Source organism: Betta splendens, chromosome 19 (assembly GCF_900634795.4).
Source record: "Betta splendens chromosome 19, fBetSpl5.4, whole genome shotgun sequence".
In the NCBI taxonomy this organism is placed as follows: Eukaryota; Metazoa; Chordata; class Actinopteri; order Anabantiformes; family Osphronemidae; genus Betta; species Betta splendens.
Window position 1 is genome coordinate 9,021,353 of NC_040898.2, and position 23,188 is coordinate 9,044,540.

Sequence of the window (23,188 nt, forward strand, 5' to 3'; positions counted from 1 at the left end):
AAGGTACAGCACTGAGTTGAGAGCAAACTGGAAGATGCAACGAAAGCATTCAACTTTTTACCCATTTTTATTGATATAAAAATGTCATTCTTTGGAATCAGAAGTTGAATTTTTAAATATAACAAATGTTCTATTCTATGACGCTTATTACAAATAATTACACGGTTTCAAACTGTTTCACTGAAGAAAATTAAATTAAAACTGTATTAAAACAACATTTAAATAGATGTTACAGTAATCGGCATATACTGCATGTTTACAACACTACTTTTTATACCACGATTATGACAGGTAAGATAACTGATGAGACGCTATTTACAGTTTATATCATACATTTAAAAAATGTTTAAAAAAACAGCATCAAGGTGCTCACAATTTACATGGAGAGTTCATGTTAAAGGTCGATGCTGTTGAAAAGTGTCCCAGTCTCTAATGGACTTAAGCCATTTAACTGTTGTTTTAAAAACTTACAGTCCCTCTTCTTTGACTAAGTATTCTGGCAAAGTCTGAAAAGACGCCACAGGCACAGTCACTGGGACCGTCAGTGATATGGCACTGGGTTCCACGGTGGAGTGGGGAGCCTCGGTGGGGGGCGGCGGGGACGGGAGCGGGTCCGTGTGCATGATGTTCAGGTCGTCGAGCTGCGCCGCGGCCTTGGCGGCGTCCGTGTGCGTGCGTAAGTGCTTGCGAAGGTAAGCGGCGAACAGGAAGGCTTTGCCGCAGCACGGGCAGCTGTGGGGTTTGCTGGCGGAGTGGATCTTCTGGTGTTTGCGGAGCCCCGATTTGTTGAGGAAGCCTTTGCCGCAGCTGCCGCACACGTGCGGCCTCGGCTTGGGATGCTGCTTCTCGTGCTCCTGCAAGTCCGCCAGCTGGGTGAACTCCGCCCGGCAGGTCTCGCAGGCGTGCGAGGCCATTTTGGCAGCAGTCGGAGGAGCGGGGTCGATGGAGTGGAGATTTTCATGGGCCTGAACTTCATCCCAGCTGCCGAACGTAGCGTCACAATGCGTACAAGAGAACTGGGGGAGGGTTGTGTGGGCAGCAAAGCCTGAGGCTGACCCGGCGTCTGTCTCCTGTTGCTGCTGCTGCTGCTCAGTCTGCTCAGCTAGATGAGTTCTCTCGTGTTTGCGCAGGCTGGAAGACACAACAAACGACTTCAAACACTCCTCGCATTTGAAAGGCCTCTCTCCGGAGTGCACGCGCCGGTGCTTGTTGAGGCTGGAGCGCTCGGCGAACGACTTGTCGCACTCGGTGCACGAAAAGGGCCTGAGACCCGTGTGGACGAGCATGTGGCGCCGCAGGTCCCATGAGGCCACGAAGGCCTTGTCGCAGCTCTGGCACTTGTACGGCCGCTCCCCAGAGTGCACGCGCTCGTGCACGGCCAGGTCGGCCGGCTGCCTGAACCTCTTGGAGCACTTATCACAGGGATAGGGCTTGAAGCCCAGGTGGGCTCTCTGGTGGCGACGGAAGCTGGACGGGTCCGAGAACATCTTTCCACACTGCGGACAGAGGAATGGCTTCTCACCGGAGTGAGTGCGGAGATGGGACTGGTACGAGGACAGCTGCGTGAAGCCCTTGCCGCACTGCTCGCACTGATAGGGTTTGTTCTGCGAGTGAATGCGCTGATGGCAGGCGAGCGAGGAGGAGCGGGAGAAGGCCTTGCCGCAGTCCGAGCACAGGTACGGCTTCTCCCCGGTGTGCGAGCGCTCGTGGTTCTTCAGGTCCTTCAGCTCCGTGTACGTCTTCCCACACTTCTCGCACGCGTAAGGCCGATGGCCCTGGTGGTTTCGCCTGTGTTTTCTGAACACGGACGGATCGGCGAAGCTCTTCCCGCACTCGGCGCAGAAGTACGGCTTCTCCCCCGTGTGCGAGCGCAGGTGCACCTTCATTTTCGACAGGGTGGGATAGCTTTTAGAGCACTGCGGGCAAACGTGAGGACGCTCGCCACTGTGCTGCGTCTTGTGGATTCTCAGACATATAGCCTGCATGAAGGCCTTCCCGCACTCGGTGCATACGAAGGGTTTCTCCCCAGTGTGGGAGCGGCTGTGGTTGCGCAGCTCTGTGGGCGTCTTGTAGGCCTTGTGGCAGTCGGGACACTGAAACGGGCGCTGCACTGAATGAGTGCGCTCGTGCTTCGCCAGCTGAGCCTTGCTGGAGAATGGCTTGGTGCACTGGGAGCACGGGTGTTGCTGCTTACAGTCCTTCACGTGGGCAGAGAGCTTGTGGCTTCGCAGGGCCGACACAGTCCTGAAGGCCTCGGCGCACGTGGAGCATTTGTAGGAAGGCTTGGCTTTGGGGGGTCTTCCTCTGCCGCGCTTCCTCGCAGGCTCGATCCTCGCCGCCTCTTCCTCCGTGATTTCATCCTTCAGCTCATCGTCGCTCAGTTCATCCTTCACAAGAGGAGTGTACTGCTCTGCAGAAGGTGGGCTGCCAGGCTGAGGAGAAGCCATTTTTAAATCTGTAAATAATATTTTTTTTTAGAAAATGTTATTATTTAGATAAACAAATGATCTGCAACATAAGGTGAAATATAGAAGTCGGGCTCATATATGACACATACAAATTAGCAGAGGACCCTGATTGACGGGCTCATGGGGGATCAACGCTCAAACAGCAACGTAACATGAAATAAAATACTAACAGAAATATGCGGGCGTACATTAATTCACAAAATGGCTGGCATTAGGACCTCAGGGACAATAAGCTAACTGGGCTGATGCCAGAGGAAGTTAGCGCCGCAGCGGCACGGACCACTGTTTATGACTGACTGACATGTGTCCCACCGGACACGCGGATCACAGATTACAAGTTAGTGCGATGTTATTGCCGGTCGAACCACATGTGTAAGTTTTCCCCTTTGTGCTAGCTAGCTCGCTAAACATTTTAACTAACTCAAAATGGCTGGCTTTAGGACCGGCTGCACCAACGCACTCTACGCTGTCGACATCATGACCGCTGGAAAGGATCTAGCAAATCTAGCTTTTTGACACTATCATCCCGCGTTGCATCAGAGACACGAATGTCTTTCCTACCTGGACCATGAATAGCTGATCGGTAGCACCAGGGAGATGTTTCCTTACACGGCTGCATTTACCGTGACACGGTGGTTGCTGTTGACTGGCTGCAGGATGGGGGACGGCTCTAGGACCATGATGACGAAAGCTGTCAGAAAGCTAAGCGTCCAACGCGCTAACGTCTTTTACAATTAATAAAGTAAACGTAAAACGCACGATAATTGCAACAGAGCCCGGTTGGAGATAAGATAGCTATTATATTTGTTTTACTGTTGATGTATATAGGTCTGCCAAATTGGAGCCAATTGTGGAGTACAGTACTTCTAGAGCTAGTGCTAGAAGTTAGCATTAGCTAGCGAAAGAGCTAGCTCTGTGAGCGGACCTAAATGTGTCTGAAACAGCTAATTAGGGGTTACGGGTAGTTTTAGATAAAAACCTATGAAATTAACATTTAAAGCTTTTAATTCTTTCAAATTATTTACAAAATCCCTTAAATCGGTATTTAGCTTAGCACGTCCTGTAAAGTGTAAGGGGGACGTTTTTCTCTGCTGCACATTTCCTGTTTCTTAGCAACAAGAGCAATGTGGAAATGGAGCTGGAAGAAAGGGAATTAGAAAAAAAGGTATTGCCCTTTACATAAATCTACATTTTTAAAGTAATGAATGAAAATGTGTCGTTCGGAGCTTTATTGAATAAGACCTGTCGCTGGTGTATGTTTGTGACGCATTTACTGACGTTATTAAGCATTTGAAACGACTTCTTGTCTTTTTGGTGCAATGTTTGTTTAGCTAGCCACGATGATGCTATCGGGTCCGCTAAAACTAGCGGTTAGAGCACTGTTGTGACATAAATGCCCTAATGGGTGTTATACGGTCCGTTCTTCTGTATAATCCAAAGAGGAAGAATATGCTTTTTATATTGTTATTTGTAACGTATTAGTATTTGTTGTTGTTACCGTTAATCTGGAGCAAGAGGCGTCTCCCGGTTTATTGACATAGCTAGCTCTGTTAGCCTGCTGGTGCAGAGATGTAGCAAAGTATGTCAGGCTCGACGAGTGAACTGTTAGTGAGTCTGTCTTCTGCGCTTGTGAACTGCTGTCGGGGAAGCAAAATGAACATAGAGTTTCTGGGTTTTCCGAAGATATAGCGTTGTTGAGTTTGACAGACTTACTTAGGCTTAAAATAGTAACACGTTTACTGAAATAGCAAAGGAATAAGTGTGAGGTTGTACAAAACAAACGCATTGGTAAATGTGTAGTGTAGTTTATCTGCAGGTTACTTTAGTTTATACATAATGTGCATGTTCATATATATTATACTAAAAGTGTACATTTCATTTCTTCTGTCCTCAACAGCTCACATTGCCTGCTTCTAACAAGTTATTCTGATATCGCTCTAAATAAAATTTTTCTTTTTTTATGGACAAGAAAACCATCTAATGCATTACCCTCCTACATTCTCATCTCCCCATCTGGTGCACTTTATTCAGTTGTTACCTTGCGATGGCAGTACAAGACCCTGGCAGGACTACAGGATTTCTTTGCAAGGAGTGTGGCATTGCCTGCCCAAATATGCCCAGGCTGCTCGAGCACATGGATACACACCTTCAACAAGACGGAGAACGCAAATTTAAATGTGATGAATGTGGACGTGGCTATAGGCATGCTGGAAGCCTAGCTAACCACAAAAAGACTCACACAGTGGGTTCTTTCCAATGTAACATATGTGGTAAAGACAACTCCAATGCTTTGGCCCTGAAGAGTCATCTCCGGAGCCACACGTCGCCGAAGAAGTACTCCTGCGCAGAGTGTGGAAAAGCATTTCGTCTGGCATCACAGCTGGCTACGCATGAGAGGGTACATCTCGCCAAACGAGCAAAGGAGCAGTCCTACAGGAAGGTAGATGTGGATAATGTCACACGTGAAACTAGACCTAAAATTAAAAACAATCACTCTCAAAACTTCAGTGGGCATTTAGTCAATGCAGGGACTTCTACTGAATATAGCCCAGCTGAGATCAAGATGGAGGAGGATATATACAATGCAAAAGCTGAGACGGCATCAGACGATGCAGCAAATCGGCCTTTCAGATGTGACTTGTGTGACAAATCATACATACACCATCGGAGCCTGGCCAATCATAAAAAGACTCACCAAGTGGGGAAGTTTGAGTGCACAGTATGTTTAAAACTGTTTAATAACATGGCTGCCCTCTACAGCCACCAGAGAACTCACAAGGCCAGAAATGGGCCAGACAACAGTTCACTGGGGGGGTTGTACACAGGGACTCCAATAGACCAGTTTTCACCTCAGAAGCAGGATGCTCAAGTAAATTTTTGCCATTTGTGTCAGGTACTATTTCCCAATGATGATGAGTTCCAGGAACACATCCAAATGCATAACTCTGCATCTCTGTCCTTCGGGCTTCAAGATGCCTTGTCAGAGAACCATAGTATATCGTACGATGGTAGTATTGCTTCACCGGAGTCAAATCTTTATTCACCTGTGAACAATATTCCTTCAGTATCAACTGTAGATAATCATCAAAGTTTTGATCAGCCACAGGTGCAAATGAGAGGAAACAGTCACATATATTCAGTTTGCTCCAATAGCCAACCCCCATCTTCCAATAGCACTCAGGGAGAACCCCCGATTATGGACGCAAGCAATCTCAATTCCTGCCTAACACACACACAGTACACAGACAATGCATCTGACATGGCAGAGGAAACAGCTGTAGATTCTGGTGATCGTCCCTTCAAGTGTCAAACCTGTGGTAAAAGCTATCGCCACTCTGGGAGCCTCATTAACCACAAAAGGTCACATCAGGTTGGAATTTACCAGTGTTCCATCTGTAGAAAAAGTTATCCTCACCTGGCAGCCCTCAAAAGTCATCTTCGCCTCCACAAAACTCAGCTGCCGTCTTTTAGCCCCAAGTCTGAGGGAGACTGGCTCTCCTCTGAGCCGCTTACTCTGGATAACCAGCAGAGCTGCTTTTCCTCACACGATGAAGAGGACAGCGCTCACCCTGTGCTTGGTATTGATCAGGAGAATGGAGTAAATCACAGCAATGGACTGTTGTACCATGAGCATTTTAATCAGGACTTCTCCCAGGATATGAGTGTGCATCTACCTCACAATGACCACCTGATGCAGAGGCACATGTGTGCAGACTGTGGTGAGACATTTGCAGATATTCCAGGGATTAAGTCTCACAATTGTCCGCTGCTACAGCAGCAGCACGACACTACTAGCAATGACTATGACACTAATGTAAACCTCCAGGACAGCATCAGTCACTGTGCCCTTGGAAATCCGGGAAGTAATGTAGACTTTCACAGCGACCAAAATTACTTTGACCAGAATTTCCATAACAGTCTAAATGGTGACCAGGTAAAAGATGGCACAGACAGTGATGATGCTGAAGAGGACGATGACGATGATGACGGCGACCTTTACCAGTGCTCTATATGTGGCAACAGCTACACCAGCATGAGGGCTCTCAGGAGCCACCTCCGAGGGCACACACAGTCTCACAGTACTCCTGCGAGCTCAGGGCCTTCTTCCTTGTCCTCCCACGAGACGGTGAAAGACGATGAGGTGGGAGAGATGATGATCTGTAGTACCTGTGGGGAGAGTTTTGCCAATAGGCAGGACTTCATCACACATCAGCTTCTACACAAGAACCAGACAGGGCATGATTTACAGACGAGCAATGATGTATCTGGTGATAAGGAAGAGGCACAGAGCAACATCTGTGGTAGCTGTGGCATCTTCTGCACGAGCTACCATCATCTCGAGAACCACGGTTGCACATCTGAGAAGAGCGAGGAGTTGCAGCATAGTGAAGAGGAAAACTTAGTGAACGACATCACCCAGCGTAAAGACACAAACCTCATCAAAGAAAGCGATTCTAAGGCTCGTCGGTACAAATGTGATCAGTGTGGGCGATCGTACCGACATGCCGGCTCTCTCCTCAACCACAAGAAGTCTCACAAAACAGGCGTGTTCCGATGCCTCGTGTGCCAGAAGCGCTTCTACAACCTGTTGGCCCTCAAAAATCATCAGAGGTCTCACTTCGATATTAAAAGGTTGGTTTGAGGAATAATGCACATTATTATCCATGGAGAGTTCTCACGTGTCTAACTTATACCGTGGAGCCTGCAGGTGTTTGGTTACAAAAGCATAATCATTTTGTGGTGTAGTTGGTTTTAGATACATTTTCCTATAAAGACTCTATTTCTAGGCTGTTTTGTAAACAAACGTTTTAACTAATTATGCTGTGTCTCCTGCCCCAGGCACACTTGTCAGGAGTGTGGGAAAGCCTTTAAAATTCAGAAGCAACTGTTGAGCCACCTCAGAAGGCACAAAGAGAACCAAGCCAAAATCCAGGAACTCAACAACCAGATTCAGGCCCTCATGCAGATGAACGGGACTAAATCAGGTTCAGGAATGCAGTCTCCAAATGCCAGTCTGGCTTTTACATCCAGAGAAACAGAGACAGAAAATCTGAAGTCTGAGACCCCAGTCAAATCAGAGGATACCGATGACCAGCGGCCTTTCGCCTGTGACCAGTGTGGCCGTACCTATCGCCATGCTGGAAGCCTGGTCAACCATCGAAATTCCCATAAAACAGGCCAATATTACTGTTCTGTTTGTAACAACACTTACTCTAATCAACTAGCAATGAAGAACCACTTGCGCACCCATTTTGCATATAAGAAGCACTCTTGCCAAAACTGTGGAAAAGGCTTTAGAGGAAAGAAGCAGCTCTTGGCCCACATTTGTGCCGACCTCCGAAAGGACAGAGCCTCAGGCAGGAGGAGCCTCAAATCTAGAGTTTTTAAGTGTAAGGAATGTAAACAGGCCTTTCTCTCTGCCGACCAACTGGACGCCCACACCTGTGACGGACCTTCAGGCAGCAGTGCTGCAAAAACATCTCCAGTAAAAGAAGAGCGACCTTTCACGTGCAACATCTGCAATCGCAGCTATCGCCACGCCGGCTCACTTCTGAACCACAAAAACACCCACAAGACGGGGCACTTCAGCTGCAACTTCTGCTCCAAGCCCTTCACTAACCCCATGGCCCTGCGCAATCACACGCGCATCCACACGCAGAAGAAAAAGTACGTGTGCCTCACGTGCGGGAAGGCCTTCCGCCTCGCCAGTATCCTGCACAACCACCAGAGGGTCCACAACCGAGCGGCGAGCCACTTTAGATGCTCGGCCTGTGGGAAGAGCTTCCAGGGCAGGTCTGGTATGAAGAGGCACCGCTGCTGCAGAGGTCAGGAGAACTCTGCAAGAGCTGGAGTGCAGCAGTCGGAGAGGGCAGACAAGTGCTTCACGTGAGTGTGAAGGTTTCTGTACCAAGAACATATGTAGGTAACACTATGGTAATACTGTTATTGAGGCATGTTTTCTTTAATAACTTACTGTTGAGTTTTAAACATGAACTCATGCCCGTTGCAGGTGTGACCTGTGTGGCCGCTCCTACCGCCATGCTGGCTCCCTCCTCAACCATAAAAAGACCCACTCTGAAAACCTGCTGCACTGTACTCTGTGTCTCCAAACGTTCCCCGATCCCGTCAGTCTGCAGTTACACTCCCAGATGCGGCGCCACTGCTGCCCCGACTGTGGTAAGACTTTCTGCCTGGTTGCACACCTGCAGAGCCACATGGAGGTGCACTCAAAGGACAGGGCTGTGGTCTGCAGCATATGCCAGCAGAGCTTTCCCAACACAGCCAGCTACCAGCAGCATCATGACATGCACCACAGGGCTCAGGGCCCATATCAGCCAGGGGTGGATGAAGCTGCAGATAACGACCTCCACTGGGACTCAGTAAATCAGACTATGAGGATGAATGGGCTGGAGAAGCCGGTCCCACCACCGTTGTCCCATATTCCAGAAAACATCAGACATTCACAGAAGAGTGACGACACTGCGGGCGCGGAAGAGAAAAGTCACGTGTGTGAGCACTGCGGCCGCACTTATCGCCACGCCGGCTCCCTCCTCAACCATAAGAACAGCCACAAGACGGGCTCCTTCTTCTGCTCTGTGTGCCAGAAAGAGTTCACCAACCTGATGGCCCTCAAGAACCACAGGCGCATTCACACGGAGCCCAAGCGCTACCAGTGCCTGGAGTGCGGAAAGGCATTCCGTGTGTCCACTCAGCTCATATGTCACCGAAGGATTCACACCAAAGAGAAGCCCTTCGTCTGTCTGCTGTGCAACAAGAGCTTTTCCAGCAAGTCCAACCTGCGGCACCATCAGAAGATGCACCAAAACACCCAGACCTATGACTCCTTCAGCATAGATGCCGACTCCTTTATGGACATGGACATGGGCTCCTTTCTTTGAAATCATACTCTAAGAAGAGGACAGGTGGTCCTTTGTTATTTATCCATCTATCAATAATTGTAAAACAGTTAGTTTTTTCAGAACTTGCTCCGTGGTCCTTGTAGAAGCACCTTTTGAAGACGCACATCTCATTACTGACTTCCAGTCTTATCTCCACAGCAGATGGCAACATCGCTGAAAAGCCTCCAGAGAGTTTATCTGGCAGCTTTCACCAAGGCTTGAATGTTTTCCGCGAATACACAGGATCCCAGAATACAGGTCAGGAGACGAATCAGCTGCCGCTTAACCCTCAGTGACAAACCAACCAACCAAAGTGAACACAAAGGTGCAGCGCTGGTCCGTGTAGGAACGTCAACAGTGACAAGCTTTTGTAAGACAGTACTGTTCTAACAACTACTTCTCCTGTGCTACAGTATGTATTATTGTGTTCAGTGCCTCTGTAAGTTCTTTAGGAAACAAAGTATAAATACACAAACTATATTTATCTCAGAATCACTTTTGTTAGCTTTGCTATCAGTTCTGAACAACTGTTCAACTTTCTTTTGGGATCTCACATAGGGCAAACCTGTTAAATACCTCTGGGTGTGCAAAGGTCAGTGGCAAAGTGGTTTACTGAAACTGTCAAGTAAATAGTCGCACTGCTAATAATATTCACATTGAGTTACATTGTATGCTAAAATGGATGTATTTATTAATTTATTGCTGTTATTTTATGTATATATATCATTATAAAAAAAAAGTACAAGCTGTCTTCTGAAACCCATGTAGCGTTTAAGGAAATCCATCACTCGATTTGTAACTCAGTTTGTAGGTTGCACAGGTTAGAGCGAATGAGCCAAGTTGGGTGACTGGCAGCACTCAGGGTCAACCTTCAAAAGGTCTGTACCTGACGTGTGACGCCCTGTCGTCAGTTTCTGAACTGAGCATAAGACCTAGGTGATGATGGTTGTCAGTCTCTCCAGTGTTGAGGTGCAGCTCCACGTGCAGTGCATGCTGTAATCAGAAGCATCATCTACATTGACGTGCCAGTGCCTCAAATGTAAGTTGATTGTAGCAGTTTAATGTGAACTTGTTATACTGTACAACGGTATTTCCCCCTTTTTAACTCTAATGACTCAGTCCACTCAGCCATTAACGTTTAGAAATTGAGTATGCTGACAAACAAAAGTATTGAAAACCATAAGGTGAAAGTCACTTCTTTAGCTTCTGTCAAATCACTTTGCATATGTAGTTTTTAACAAAAGGGTGAACAGAATGCCTCGTTTCTAGGAAGCACAAATATTACCAAGACACAACAGAGCTGTGTAGGAGCACCCAGTTTCATCTCAGCCTTCAGGTTCATGAGTCACATTTGTTCTGTGCAAAATGTGCAATTATTGATTCTTTGGATTACTTTGGTCCTGTTGTCTAATGTGCCTATTGTTCCTTAGGTGGTTTCTTTCAACAAATAAGAAATCTAGCAAAAGTGAACACTTTTTTTAATAATCTTTTTTTTTGCCTTACTCATTACGTTTCTCATTGTAGTATGTGCCACTGGTCAGAAGTATGAAATACCTCATTGAAAGCCCTGCCTACCTAGCAACTGATACTTAATGCCTCATACAATTTAATTGTAAAGAAACTGTAAGCATAAAGGCTCCAGTAGTTATCCATGATGAACCACAGAATGGAGGAAGCATTGTCTTTAGTTCGCAGAGGTTCCTTTCCTTCTTTTTGTTCTATTTGCACATATGTAGTTGTAGCCTAATGAGGACAGGCAGGATTTAATAATGCAGCAGACAAGTTGTTTTGTGTGGGTTCGTCATTATTGTATTAAATGTGTCGGTCGGCTCCTCGGTAGCTGACCTCAGCTAGTTGGCAGGTCGTAGTATTTAAGCAATATGCTGCAAGTTTCGTTTCACTGCATGACCTGAGTGCGCGATTCCATTTACTCACACTAGCCTTGAAAAACCACAACGCCGCACCACGTCCTCTCCTGTTACCGGTGATGCATATTGATTTTGGTGTGTCAGATTATCGTGACACGTTCTTCTGCCTCTGTAGCGTTTATGTAAAGCAACACGCGCACATTTCAGGTAAAACTGCAATTTGATTTATTGATCCCATTCACCGCCGGGTAGTTTTATGTGTAAATATTAGACTCACAATATCAGATGGATCTCTGTAAACTCATGGCAAGATTTTCCTCAACAGGAGTAAACTGCTAGATTAGCTATTGTGTAATAAAATCCTTATTCCACATGTTCTGATGTATTGGATTTTTAGTGCTAAGAAATGTCTGGTCAGTATTTAGTTCATATTTCTATAACTATTTTGTCACTGAAGCGTAGATTTTTACTCATGTTAGAGTTAGTTTAGAATCTAAGGAGATTATTGACAAAACTAGTTTAAATTAATTAAACGACTTATACAAGACGGTGTAACGTGTTTGTTTCTTGTCTACATTCTTGCAACTAACAGTCACCAGTACAGCCCAGATTACTAATCAAAGTTGTCAGTTTTATTGTGAAAATACATTTGCTACACGAGCGGTTTATACGGCTGCGTTGGGATAAAGAGGCCAGTGCATGTACAGTATATACAGGTAGGAAGCAGGAGGAGGAAGCAGAGGGTGTTAGCTGGTGCTCAGTGACGTCATTCACTGGCCTGGTGGGGATCGTTCACCTCCCTTTACAATGTGCTGGTACCCTGCAGTTAGAAACAACATCACTGCAGGATGCTTCAAATAAATAATATAAACATCTAAGAAAGAAAAATAGACGGCTATCTATTTTGAGTCCACGTTTCTGTGAGTTTGCCCTCAGTGACCGACGACTGTTTCTCTGCAACAACTTACTGCGCGATGATTAGAGATTAATAAAGGTTTGATCTGCTATAAAACTACACCCTCGCCGACTGTTCGCCGAAAACACTGCAGGCGTGACGCTTCCCGGCTACAGTACATTCTAACGCGCTGGTTAGTGTCAAACCTGGGCGTCTCCTTGGGGTTAATGACGCCCAAACAAGCGGTACGCTGTCCCGGGGGTCGCTGCCCCCTTTCGTCAGGCTGCTGGGAACATGGAGGTACAGCAGGGGGCAAACGCTGGGAGACAGTTCACCTGAAGGGAGCTACATTCAAACGGCTGGATGTGCCGGACGGGTGCCGTGGAATGAGGGGGGGGGGTCGGTCTGCAGCCCAGCGGGGGGTCAGGGGCTGTGTTACATTCAGTGGAGCACGGGTTCTAGTTCCATGTGCTGCGTGGATGAATCCAAGCCTTTTACATCCGACCTAAGTATAAACTAAAGGCACTGATAGAGCCTCTATGCGCCATGTTGCTACTCATACAGAGGTGTGAGGGGTGCTGCTTGAGAGTCGTGGTCACGGTGGGACCGGCACTAAGCTTTGAGAACGGATCTCTCCACAGTCTCATAAGTTAAGATGGTCCATTTCTGCTCAGGAGACCCCGACCCTGCAGTCGCAGTCTTCAGATCCTGGTCCAGAGGTTTTCACGGTCCGGCTCCCAACCAGTCGCCCGTCGATGCTGTCACATCTGTTTCCAAAGGAAGATGAGGCTGCGGAGGCCACGGCAGAGACGTTCGAATAAGCATGATTGGAGCCACATGTGAACTGAAACTGATTATTTGTATGTTTCTGTTCATTCTTCTAAAACACTTTTATTCCTGTTTTTACTTTTATGTCTTATACTTACTGATACGTTTAAGCTTGATAAAGTGGCCCCGCAGTCTCTTCAATGGGTTCTGTAATGCAAAACAAATGTTAACTTAGATTGTTTATGTGTATGTATATAGTGTGTATATGGAGAACGGGGTTACAGCTGTTGTGTTGCTGTGTTTCAGACTCTCACCACGTAGAGGTCGTTTGTGAGACTTGCGTCGGTGCACCATGACCCCGATGATCAAAGCGGCGCCGACCAGCACGACGGCCAGCACCGAGAAGCTGGTGATGGCCGCCAGCTTCCACACGTCGGTCGAGTCCTCCACGTGTTTACCTGCGGACGGAAGAGGGGGGGGGACGTGAGCTGCAGCGCTGCGGGGCGCGCGGAGGGGTTTACGTCATCGGCGCGTGAGTCCGCGTCTTACATGTGTTGCACGAAGGCGTCTTCGGGTACTGCTTGCACGACGCGCACGCCACGCAAACGTCCAGGTCCGCGTTCCAGAACTCCGAGCTGTCACACTGACCTGCACGAGCATAATGTGACGTCATCTCCTAATTGTTCATGAACTTGTCAAAGCTGAACTTTTATGCATTATTAATTAATTGGATCAGGAGATCTGAACAAATAACAGTAATCACTTGGGGTGCAAATAAATCATGCAGTTCAACCAGGTCCGAGGAACTTGGTGGTTTAGTTCTTCTTATAAAATGAAAGCGGGAAATTCCACGCAGATTTCTGATTCAACTTTATTGCCTGAGAGAGAATTACTCAGTAACTCCGGGCGTGAGAGCCCGAGGAGGCAGCGCGAGAGGAGCAGGATGTTTTCACGGCTTCCTTCCGCTGAGCCGCGTTGTTTCTGTTTACGTGCGAGACTTCCAGAAAACCTGAACGTTTCTACCACGGAAAACCGACAGCCGCCGCCGTCGCAGAGTCAACGCCTCGTGTCCTTTTTAACGGCTGCCTGGCATCTGGATTATTAAGAGGAAGCACGGACACGTGAAACAGTTAATGCCAAGCAGAAATGTGAATGGAGACGGTTGTAGTGTTTTTATAGTGTGTGGTTTCCTCTGCAGGTTTAACATCCTGGTTTGGTTAAGACGCATGTGCATCAAAGAAGTACACGAAACAGCAAAACAACCACAAAATAATTTGAAAGAAATATGTATAATGTTTATCTATATCTATAATATATATATCTATATCTATAATAGATAATAGATCTCTGTGCCAGTCCTGTTTGTTTGCCCGCTGCTCTACTGAATCATCGCCATCATTACTAAAAGCAAAACTCTGAGGGGGCACGTTTGATGTAACACAGGCGCGCTTCAAGGCGTCGGCCGCAACCTGTGGTCACTTCACCGACACGAACGGCGGCTAATGAACGCCGCAGTGACGTCACGCCGAGGCGCCTCGCGCGCACGAGCCGGGGCGAGGCGAAACTGGCAACGGGCGCCAGACGCGAGGGAGTTACACGCGAACGAAACGCGTGAAAGCGACCGGCGACGCTTCCCACTGACGCCGGTGCCGCCGCTGTTGGCGGCGGCGGAGCTCGTTGTGCTTTTATGCAGTTTATTCCCAGCCGTTCCCAGACTCTCCAGTGAGTCACAAAAGAAATCCGAGGCCGGGGGGGGGGGGATTTATGGGGTTAGAGGGAAGAATGGGCAGATTACTGCCGCGTGGGTTCGACTTCATTCCGCGAGATCAAATTAATCCCCGCGCATCCATCCTGCTAATTGCTTTTTGTGTTACGGGTCGCAGAGGTGCTGGAGGGTCTTAACGCGCGTGAACGCACGTGGGCGGACGCTCGTTCTCCATCGCGTTAGAGGCCGCGGACGGTGCCTGGGAAATATTTCACATATTCACATTCGCTCGCAAACCACAAACCCGGAGCGGTGCTTTATTTTCCAAGTGGACGGAATCCAAGTGCTAAATCACAGATATACAGTGGGCCGCTCTGTGTGAGTTTCCACCTGGGAACATTCCACAGGACACGCTTCACTCGACAACCAGGCGGCGGAGGGTGTTTCTGACCCGCCGCGGCCAAAAGGCACCTGCATAATCAGCCGTGTTTGAGGCGTCGTGACCTCGAGCTCAGCCGTGTCACAGCCACGTGCTCGGGTCCACGGAGAACCGGCTCGCTCGTTTCATTATAGTTGTGGTCACTGTAGAAATGTGTCACTTCTTTCAAGCATTTCTCCCGATGACCTCATCCTCCACAGACTTTAACTGGACTCTCTTTTTTCCCCCTCCAGGGTTCAAAGGGTCACGGAATGGAACTGAACCTTGGCTGCCGCTCGACCTCCGTCTAAACCCAAACCGCGCTCGAGGTGAAGCGGCGCATGTGTTGCCGAAACCGGAGGAACGCACGAAACCGCTGATGAGGCCGATAAGCGCGACCTTGTTCCCGAGCAGCGAGCTCGAGCGTGACAGCACAAAGAGCCCGTTCGCGTGTTTCACCGGCTTTTTTCTTTTACTATTTTGTCCCCTCCGTCGTGTGGAGCATTTCATTCCAATCATAAGATGCTCGTGAGAAACAGAACGTGACAAATCTCAGCACCTAAGCCTGAAAAGGCATGTTTGGGTGTGGGGGCGCTGCATTTTGTCATTAAGTACACGGGTGGGTGGACCAACAGCTGAAGTCCAGATGTAAAGATGGCTTCTCACGGATAGATTGTGGATCAAACACGCTGCGTGTTTGCTTTGCATCTGGCAGCTTCATTTCCTGGGGGGAAAAAAAATCATCCCAACCCTAGGAATTATTCAACATTCCGTGTTTCCAGTGCAGAGCCGCTGGGTCGAGTCCAAACCTCACGCGTCTGTGGAAACGGCGTCAACTTCTGGGGTCTTTAGTAAAGTTTCCAAAAGGATCTTTGTGCAAAATGGACACGGGCGGTTCACGCGTCGCACGCGGCCCGTCGTTCTCGCCCCGAGGCGCGGATGGACCGGGGGTGAAATAAGGCGATCGGAATGCGGAACCGGTGAGAAATGCAGCGGCTGAGGGGAAGCGACCGTGTAAGCAGAGCCACTATCTGACTCCATTATAGGGAGACGAGACCCCCACGCTCCGCGAGTCCGTGTTCACAGAAAACACGCCGATGGTCTTAGAAAGCATCGAACCCATGAACATAACACGTTGTAAAGTACAAGTTATACGCTTTTCACTTTCTAGTTCGTGTTCAATTTCTGCGTTGATGTTAGTGCGTGAAAAAGTGATTTTACTTACTTTTTTGTGCGCCCACGACGTGGAAATTGGCCACGGCCGCTATAATAAGTCCACATATCGCGCACAGAGCGTTCGAAGCCATGGCGTCCGCGGGTCACGAGCTGCTCGCTGTCGGCTGCGCGATTCCCGAAAGTTCATCTGATTAACAGTCGGCGCTGGGTTTTCGGCGTGGAAAAGCGAGCATCAGAGTGAGTCACCCCGAGGAGTCTGCGCCTTGTTTTAATAGCGCACACACCCACGCTCGCAGTTCAGCTCCTATGAGTCATTTCCTATGTACTGTACTGCTCGGGTTCTCTGTGCGCGCGCCCCCCAGACTCACAGGAAACTCCAGTGCGCCTTCACCCCGACATCAAAGTAGAATCAATCTCCAGGTATGAACGCCCCTCTACATACACTTCACATGTCACGACCACACCCTGAGTTTTGTCTTATATTTTTTATCCGCATATTTTATTTTTTTTACCAAGAGGGTCTGTGTAGTCTGGACTTAATAGTGTTCTCATTGTTATTACCACGCCTGTCGACGTCATCCCCTCCTCGCTGCCAAAAAACACAACTCTCTGGCATGAGCCCGGGTCTCATACACAGAGAAAGGGAGAAACAGCAACCGAGCTCGAGCCAGATGACATGCTCCCCGCTGCCGCGGCCTTTGAGCAAGGCGTGCGTCTCTCCGCTCGGACGCCGCGACGGTTCGGTTTGCGCTCGCTTGCGTGGAACGCTTGTTTCCAGGCTCCTGGCTGTCCCGCACGCAGGGTGGTGGTGCTGACGTCTCGGGCTGGGTGTAGTCTGCTGCTGCTGCAGCGCAAATATGCGGCAGCAACGCCAGTGGACGCATGCCTGGAGCGCTATCAGGTTGGCCCCTGCATCAGACATTAACGAGGAGCAACTGGGCTCTGTCACACACACACACACACACACACACACACACACACAATGACCAGGGTGCTCATTTATCCATGACAGGCACTAGTCTCCTTTTTGCCAGCGTTGAACTCGATTCCTGTGGGGCGACTGTTACTTAACTGCTCCCAAGTGCCTGATAAAGTTTTTTTTTTTTTTAATATTCACTATTTGACGCAGCCACAGCCTGGAACTTGTGCGTGTGTGTGTTACATGGTGTGAACTGCCTTTCCCACAAGCACTAACGTCAAACAGACGCTCACCAGCCTCCCAGTAAATAGCTCATATCATCAGAACAGAGGAAAGGGGGGGGGGGGGGGGGGGCTCACTGGCTCAATTAGGTCTGAATCATGTTGTTACACAGATGTTTTTGTACTCGGCCGTCACGGCTAACCTTTAGGAAAGCAGTCTAAGAGGACCTGGAGCAGCACAGCCCACTAAGGACACCCATATGAGCTGACTTTCCACTGGAGTGATTTCATCAGTAATGAGGCACTATAAGCTGCAGATGTTGTGTCAAACTCTCCAGTGGGAACCATGGCAACGAGATGAACACACACAGAGGACCTTGCCCAAGGTGATCCAAACACTCCTGTATGCGCTGACTGAGAGCCAAACTCTGGCTGATGTTTCTCAGACGTCGTTAATGCTATAGCCTAACAAAAAGCCCGACCACGGGGCCCGTCGGACCTCATGTATTAGAAACACATTTAGCTTCACACATGCAATCGGATGGTTTCTTTTAATGTAGAAATTTCAATTTAAACTCCACTGCCTTGACTGCATTCGCACAACCAGCAGGACAACACAAATTCCAACCACGTAGCACTGCAGTTCCAAGTCCTTCAATACATTAAAAACACTAACGAAGTATGTAAAAGTTTGTTAAAAGACGAGATGCGTAACATGGAAACTGGGGCTAAAACAGGGAAATGGTGCAGAGCAACGTGTCAGAACATCGCCGTGTGCGCAAACAACTGAGTTTATTAACTACAGAACAACAGTCTTGGTTAGATGTGTCACTATGTTTGGTCACAAAAGTAATCACCAACTGGCAATGATGCGGTAAAACAAGTCTTCCCATAGAAAGATGAGCACAGGGCCACACTCATTTCATTTCCCCCCAAAGCGCCTGCCTCAGAGCACGTCTTCCGTTCCTCAGCGCGCTCTCTGATCTGTTCTGATCCGATCCGATCCGCCCCACGTCCTTTGGTTCCGCCCAGCCTCCTTTCGCCGCTGCTCCGCGTCGGGGGTTAGGTGATGTAGATGCGGTGGAAGTCGTTGGCGCCGAAGGCACAGTTGCACTTGGGGCACTTCCTCTGCCGGGTGTCGTAACGCATCTTCAGGCATTCGTAGCAGAACACGTGGAAACACTTGGTGAGCACCGTCTCCTTGTCGCGCATGTTGCAGCAGGGGCAGCGCAGCTTCGCCTGGACACGCAGAAGTATAAATGAATCATTGTTCACGGGCCTCCACTCATTGTATGGTCACACGGCTCACGCTTGAGGGTGTAACAAGTAAGATTCTTCATCTCCCACAGCACAGAGTGGCTATAACACTTAGAGGCCTGACTTCACCTTATGGCTCAGGCTCACAATTACAACATGCACTTATATTTTCTGCCTTGGCTTTTTTGGAGCCGCCCTCTCACCTTGTATTGGTTGATCTCCTCCTGCAGGATCTCGTCGGCGTCGGAGTAGACCTCCACCTTCTTCTGTTTCTCCAGCTTCCGCCTGAGCCGCGACAGATCCTCCTAATTGGCACCGAGAGAAGAGCTGGTCAGCACAGACCCCCCGGGGCTGTCTTCCCGCCCCCTCCCCCCTGGAAAAGATGTCGGCGATAGCTCTCAACAACGTACCTGGGCTCGTTTTAGGTTGCTGCTCTCCCTCTCGCGGGCCGTGCGGTTCTCAGCCACTGACACCTGGATCTCCTTAAGCTTGGCTTGCGTATGCTCCAGCTGCACCTTCAGGTCCTCTGCCAGCTGGGCAGCCTCCACCGCCTGCAGCAGGAAAGGAACCGGACACACTCAATAAAACAAACAGAAAAAAACACACAGTGATGAAATTCCTGAGCTGCAATGTGTTGGTGGTACAGTAAGCGTGGACTAAACATTCCCAGCCCTGTTTTTTTGCACTTCTGCTCCAGAGATACAGTTGCTATAGGTTCATTTTTGAAATTCCAATGTGCAGATGGTTTTCCATCTTTGACCGGGAGCTAATGTGACGTGTTCTCACCTTCCTCTTGTTCAGTTCTAGCGCTTGCGTGCGGACGGCCAGCTCTTTCTCCAGCGTGGCCAGCGTGCCCTGGAGGACGCCCTCCTTCTCCTCCAGCTTCTGCACGACCAGCAGCTGAGCGTCGACCTGGTGGGAGCACAGCGACGGTAACGTTACAGCTCTCCGACACGGCGGACGCCGCCGGCGCCGTGCGAGAGGTTCCACTCGCCTGGGTTTTGAATGTGAGAACCTGGTCGGCCAGCTCCTCCTTCTCCTCTTTCAGCAGCTTGTAGATCTGGTTGGATTTGATCCGCTCGCTCATCAGCTTGAAATTGGCGTCGTCCTTCTCCCTCAACTGCTGCAGCAGGCGGCTGTTCTGCTCCTGCATGTCCTCGAAGGCCTGGCCGGTCACGTCCATCTCACTCAGCAGGGCCTCCTCCTCCTAAAGACAAGCACAGGTATCAGGGGTCAATGCGGTTGTGGCTGCTTCTTAAAAAAAAAAAAAAAACTGACAAGAATGACTGGATTTCATCACAATCAGAGACATCAGCACCAAATCCACAAAAACACGGTAGTGACAACTGAAATTATCTAAGTGATGCATGTGTTTAAAATCTGAATGCCTGTGAACTATTAGAATCATTTGTTTCATTGTTTTAAAGTCAAGAGCATAATTACCACCGTCTTCTCTTCCTAAGTCATTAAATGAACAGTAAATAAGCAAATCATCACTGTACATAGAGAAACGTTGATCAGTGTTCCACTGCGTTTTAAAACGAAACACATGTATAAAATATGTAGTATCACAAACGTAAAGCATTCAAGGAGGACGTCACTATATTACATACGTGAGTCAGTGGATGTTTATGATTCTGTACCTTTAGGGCCGAGCACACCTGGTGCTTTTTGTGCTACCGCTCATGTTGCTTCATGCTGCCCACTTACAAGCCAGCTAGGGCCCATAAACAAGAGTCACACAAACTCACAAGTAGCCTGTTTATGGGCCTGTTTTGGCAATGTGTTATTCCAGCGAGTTAAAGTCTGGCAGCCGAGTCCAGCTCAGCGCAGTTGGTAAACTTGGGCTGCGCAGCAGACGAGAGGCGAACGCGAGGAGCCGAACACATCATCCTGAGTCCAGCCTGTACTTTACCTTCTGTTAGTCGCGTTCTGCAAGACCTCCCAAGCATGAGGGGCTTTAGACTATCAAATGACAACATCTGCTGTCTTCCTTATCATCACAAACTCGCACTAAACATCACTTAACAGCCAGTGGAGCTTTACGTTGGGCGTAATTTCCTCTATTCCTGTAAATGCATTTTTTCCTGCTAATGAATGTGAAATGTTATTTTTAATGACATCACAGATCAAAGTGGAGATGCTTAAAATTTTGAGGGCAAAGTAATAACTGTCAGAAAACGTCTCCATGAGTTATAATGGTTAGGTTAAAATTATAATGACAAATATATTTTGTTTAAAATTATTTCACAACAAATATTGACATCCACAGATAATGGCTTTATGTTTTGCATTCAAAGTGAATTTGTTCTGTCTCTTATCTACTCATGCAATTAAATAGAGACTCTCAACACTGACAACGTGAAGCCCAGCAACGTGAGTGAGGGTGGTTTACACACTCAATCCCACTCCGCGTGGTTCTCTACAGACTCGCCCACACCCAAAACGCCCACCAATGTCTTTTATCCCCATAAATGTCAACATGAGTGTAAAGTCAGCCAGCCGCTCATATTTAAATAACAAGCCAGTGTTTGGTTCCAGTTCCTCTTTAGTGGTCCAGGATTGGGTAACGCTCTCTCTCTTAGTCAAATATGACACTCATTACACTACTTTCATTCTTATACAACCAGCTGGATTATGACTAGACCGGTTTAAATTCCCCAAACAGGGCCAATGATGTATGTGTCTGTTGGTTAGACCACTCTTTTTAAGAGGTTTGAATGTGACGCATGTTAAAGTGTTGGTGTTATGCAATAAAACTGTGCATGCATGTATGTATAGGCTGCCTTTAACAGCTTGTGTTTATGATGGTCTTGCGTTAGAACTAAAGGAGAAGAGTCATGCCTGAGTAGCTCAGTGCTGCATCATCCAACTCTCAGCTCAAGGACCTTTACGTGACCTCAGCTTGACAACTTTAACCTCACCGCTGTTCTTATCCATATTTAAAACCACAGCACCTGCTTAGTGGCGGCAAGCTTCTTCTGCAGATGCTCAATGGTTTCTTCTGCAACCCTGATCTTCCTCAGAGCGTCTTCATCGGCCAGCTTCTTGCTTTCCTTCCTCTCCCTCTCCTCCAGCTCCCGCACTCTCGTCCGCAACTCATCCACCTGGGTTCAAAGAGGAGACAGGAATCTTATGTAACCTACATTTTTAAAACCGTGACAGTAGCTAAGAACAACCTCTGTGATGCAGAACAAAAGGAAATGTGCAACATAAATACAAACCTCAGCTTTAGATTTGCGCTCTGCTGCCATCAGCTGCACTTTGTCTCTTTGCTCCTTAGGAGCTGACTTATACATGTCCAGCAGGAGCTTCATCTCTTTCTGGGACTCCTGGGCTTTTCTGTGAGGGAAGGCAAAAATGTTACACAAACCTCAGCATCAGTGTGATCACATCAATGATCACACTCTTCCTTTCCAACATTGCTCCACTGCAGATTGAATTACAAGCAGGAGGAGAATGAAACAAAAGGGACGCACTTGAGTTCTACTCTGAGCATCTTCAATGTGTCTGAGTCTTTCCTCTTCAGCTCGTCGCTGCGCTGCCTCTCCCGCTCGCGCTCCCTCTCCCGCTCTCGTTCCGCCTCCCTTTCCCTCTCTCGCTCCCGGGCCCGCTGTCTCTCAAGCTCCTTCCTCCTCTCCTCCTCCTCTTCCTGGTCTTCATCGTCTTCCTTCTTGACGTCATTGCTGTCACTCGTCTCCTCTAAAATCAGAACTCCCGTGTCGCCACTCTGACAACGCAACTGTTGATGAAGAATTACTGTTATTGTCTTGATACTGATAAGAGACTCCTCCGTTTAGAGGAAACACATAGTGCTTTCCAATCTGAATGTGGTTTTAACTGTAACCAATAGTTCAAATGTCGCTGAACCCACGTCAACTACCTTATTGATCTCCATCTGTGTTTCCCGCAACTTCCGCTTGTAGCGCTGCACATCACCTTTCAACTGCAGGTTGTGGTTCTGAAGACTGCTGATTAAGTGTCGCATCTCTCTGTTGATTGGTCCTGAGACATCATACAAAAAAGACAAAAGTCACACAACATACACACATTGCTCCCAGTGTGTGGTTTGACCCACTTAACAGCTAAGGCAGTGAAAGATAAACCAGACAATGACATCATCATAACACAATTTATGCATTACTTTTCTCATAATTTCCTCAATTAAAACTACTGCATTTTTCAAATATCTGAGCATCACTGTGTACTATGTGATTTTCCTTCTTCAGAAACGTACCTGCTTGCTCGTTGGCTGCCAGGTTCTGCTCAAACTCGATGCGGAGCATCTCATACTCTTTGCGCACCTGAGCGAGGGTATCCTCCAGCTGGATGACCTCAGTCCGGAGCTTCTTCTGAAGCGACAGCTCATCGCTCTGAACAGTTGAAAAGAAGGTAAAGCTATAATCTGAGACTACACCAAATGTGGGTGCAATTAACCTCTTAGTAAGCTGTTTTATAAACCTTGTTTTTCTAAGTCAGAGCAACGTTACACAATTACACAATATGCTCATACCTCCATGTGCTCAATCTGTCGGAGGTGGGCGTTCTTCGCAGTGAGCAACAGGGCCCGTGCTTCATCCAGCTGGGTTTTGAC

At 48.1% G+C, this 23,188-nt stretch overlaps 3 protein-coding genes and 1 long non-coding RNA gene across 11 annotated transcripts; 2 read left to right on the forward strand and 2 right to left on the reverse strand.

The window, feature by feature from the left end:
• Nucleotides 1-48: 48 nt before the first annotated feature.
• On the reverse strand, nt 49-3,161 carry znf668 (zinc finger protein 668). Of its 2 annotated transcripts, none has more exons than XM_029134067.3 (2): nt 3,030-3,161; nt 49-2,455 (listed from the first exon to the last, which is right to left on the reverse strand). In XM_029134067.3, the coding sequence occupies exons 1-2, from the start codon at nt 3,085-3,087 to the stop codon at nt 468-470; spliced, it is 2,046 nt and encodes a 681-aa protein (XP_028989900.1). In that variant the 5' UTR covers nt 3,088-3,161; the 3' UTR covers nt 49-467. The 2 variants fall into 2 exon arrangements, with proteins under 2 accessions (XP_028989900.1, XP_028989902.1); XM_029134069.3 differs by lacking the exon at nt 3,030-3,161 and adding an exon at nt 2,558-2,657.
• On the forward strand, nt 2,709-11,785 carry znf646 (zinc finger protein 646). Of its 7 annotated transcripts, XM_055504636.1 has the most exons (5): nt 2,709-2,840; nt 4,500-7,100; nt 7,308-8,354; nt 8,479-9,391; nt 9,527-11,785. In XM_055504636.1, the coding sequence occupies exons 1-4, from the start codon at nt 2,770-2,772 to the stop codon at nt 9,365-9,367; spliced, it is 4,608 nt and encodes a 1,535-aa protein (XP_055360611.1). In that variant the 5' UTR covers nt 2,709-2,769; the 3' UTR covers nt 9,368-9,391; nt 9,527-11,785. The 7 variants fall into 7 exon arrangements, with proteins under 7 accessions (XP_055360611.1, XP_028989868.2, XP_040924567.1 ...); XM_029134035.3 differs by having other exon boundaries at nt 8,479-11,785; XM_041068633.2 differs by lacking the exon at nt 9,527-11,785 and having other exon boundaries at nt 7,308-8,387; nt 8,479-8,617.
• A 60-nt stretch (nt 11,786-11,845) lies between these two features.
• Nucleotides 11,846-16,983, reverse strand: LOC114845745 (tumor necrosis factor receptor superfamily member 12A). The gene is made up of 5 exons (XM_029134130.3): nt 16,247-16,983; nt 13,448-13,546; nt 13,213-13,356; nt 13,057-13,105; nt 11,846-12,919 (listed from the first exon to the last, which is right to left on the reverse strand). The coding sequence occupies exons 1-4, from the start codon at nt 16,326-16,328 to the stop codon at nt 13,065-13,067; spliced, it is 366 nt and encodes a 121-aa protein (XP_028989963.1). The 5' UTR covers nt 16,329-16,983; the 3' UTR covers nt 11,846-12,919; nt 13,057-13,064.
• Nucleotides 13,289-15,571, forward strand: LOC121201869 (uncharacterized). The gene is made up of 2 exons (XR_005897047.2): nt 13,289-13,430; nt 15,276-15,571. It is a non-coding gene; the product is annotated as an uncharacterized LOC121201869 (long non-coding RNA).
• Nucleotides 16,984-23,188: the final 6,205 nt, after the last annotated feature.

Bases quoted from the DNA above. Each gene is read 5' to 3' on its own strand.
- znf646 (XM_029134035.3), top strand. From the start codon at position 2,770: ATGTGTCCCACCGGACACGCGGATCACAGATTACAAGTTAGTGCGATG. The intron at 7,101-7,307 runs GTTGGTTTGAGG...CTCCTGCCCCAG, and splicing joins TCTCACTTCGATATTAAAAG to GCACACTTGTCAGGAGTGTG. The intron at 8,355-8,478 runs GTGAGTGTGAAG...TGCCCGTTGCAG, and splicing joins AGGGCAGACAAGTGCTTCAC to GTGTGACCTGTGTGGCCGCT.
- LOC114845745 (XM_029134130.3), bottom strand. From the start codon at position 16,328: ATGGCTTCGAACGCTCTGTGCGCGATATGTGGACTTATTATAGCGGCC. The intron at 13,547-16,246 runs GTAAGTAAAATC...ATGCTCGTGCAG, and splicing joins CGTCGTGGGCGCACAAAAAA to GTCAGTGTGACAGCTCGGAG. The intron at 13,106-13,212 runs GTGAGAGTCTGA...TTTGCATTACAG, and splicing joins TCACAAACGACCTCTACGTG to AACCCATTGAAGAGACTGCG.
- znf668 (XM_029134067.3), bottom strand. From the start codon at position 3,087: ATGCAGCCGTGTAAGGAAACATCTCCCTGGTGCTACCGATCAGCTATT. The intron at 2,456-3,029 runs GTAGGAAAGACA...TATTATTTACAG, and splicing joins ATCAGCTATTCATGGTCCAG to ATTTAAAAATGGCTTCTCCT.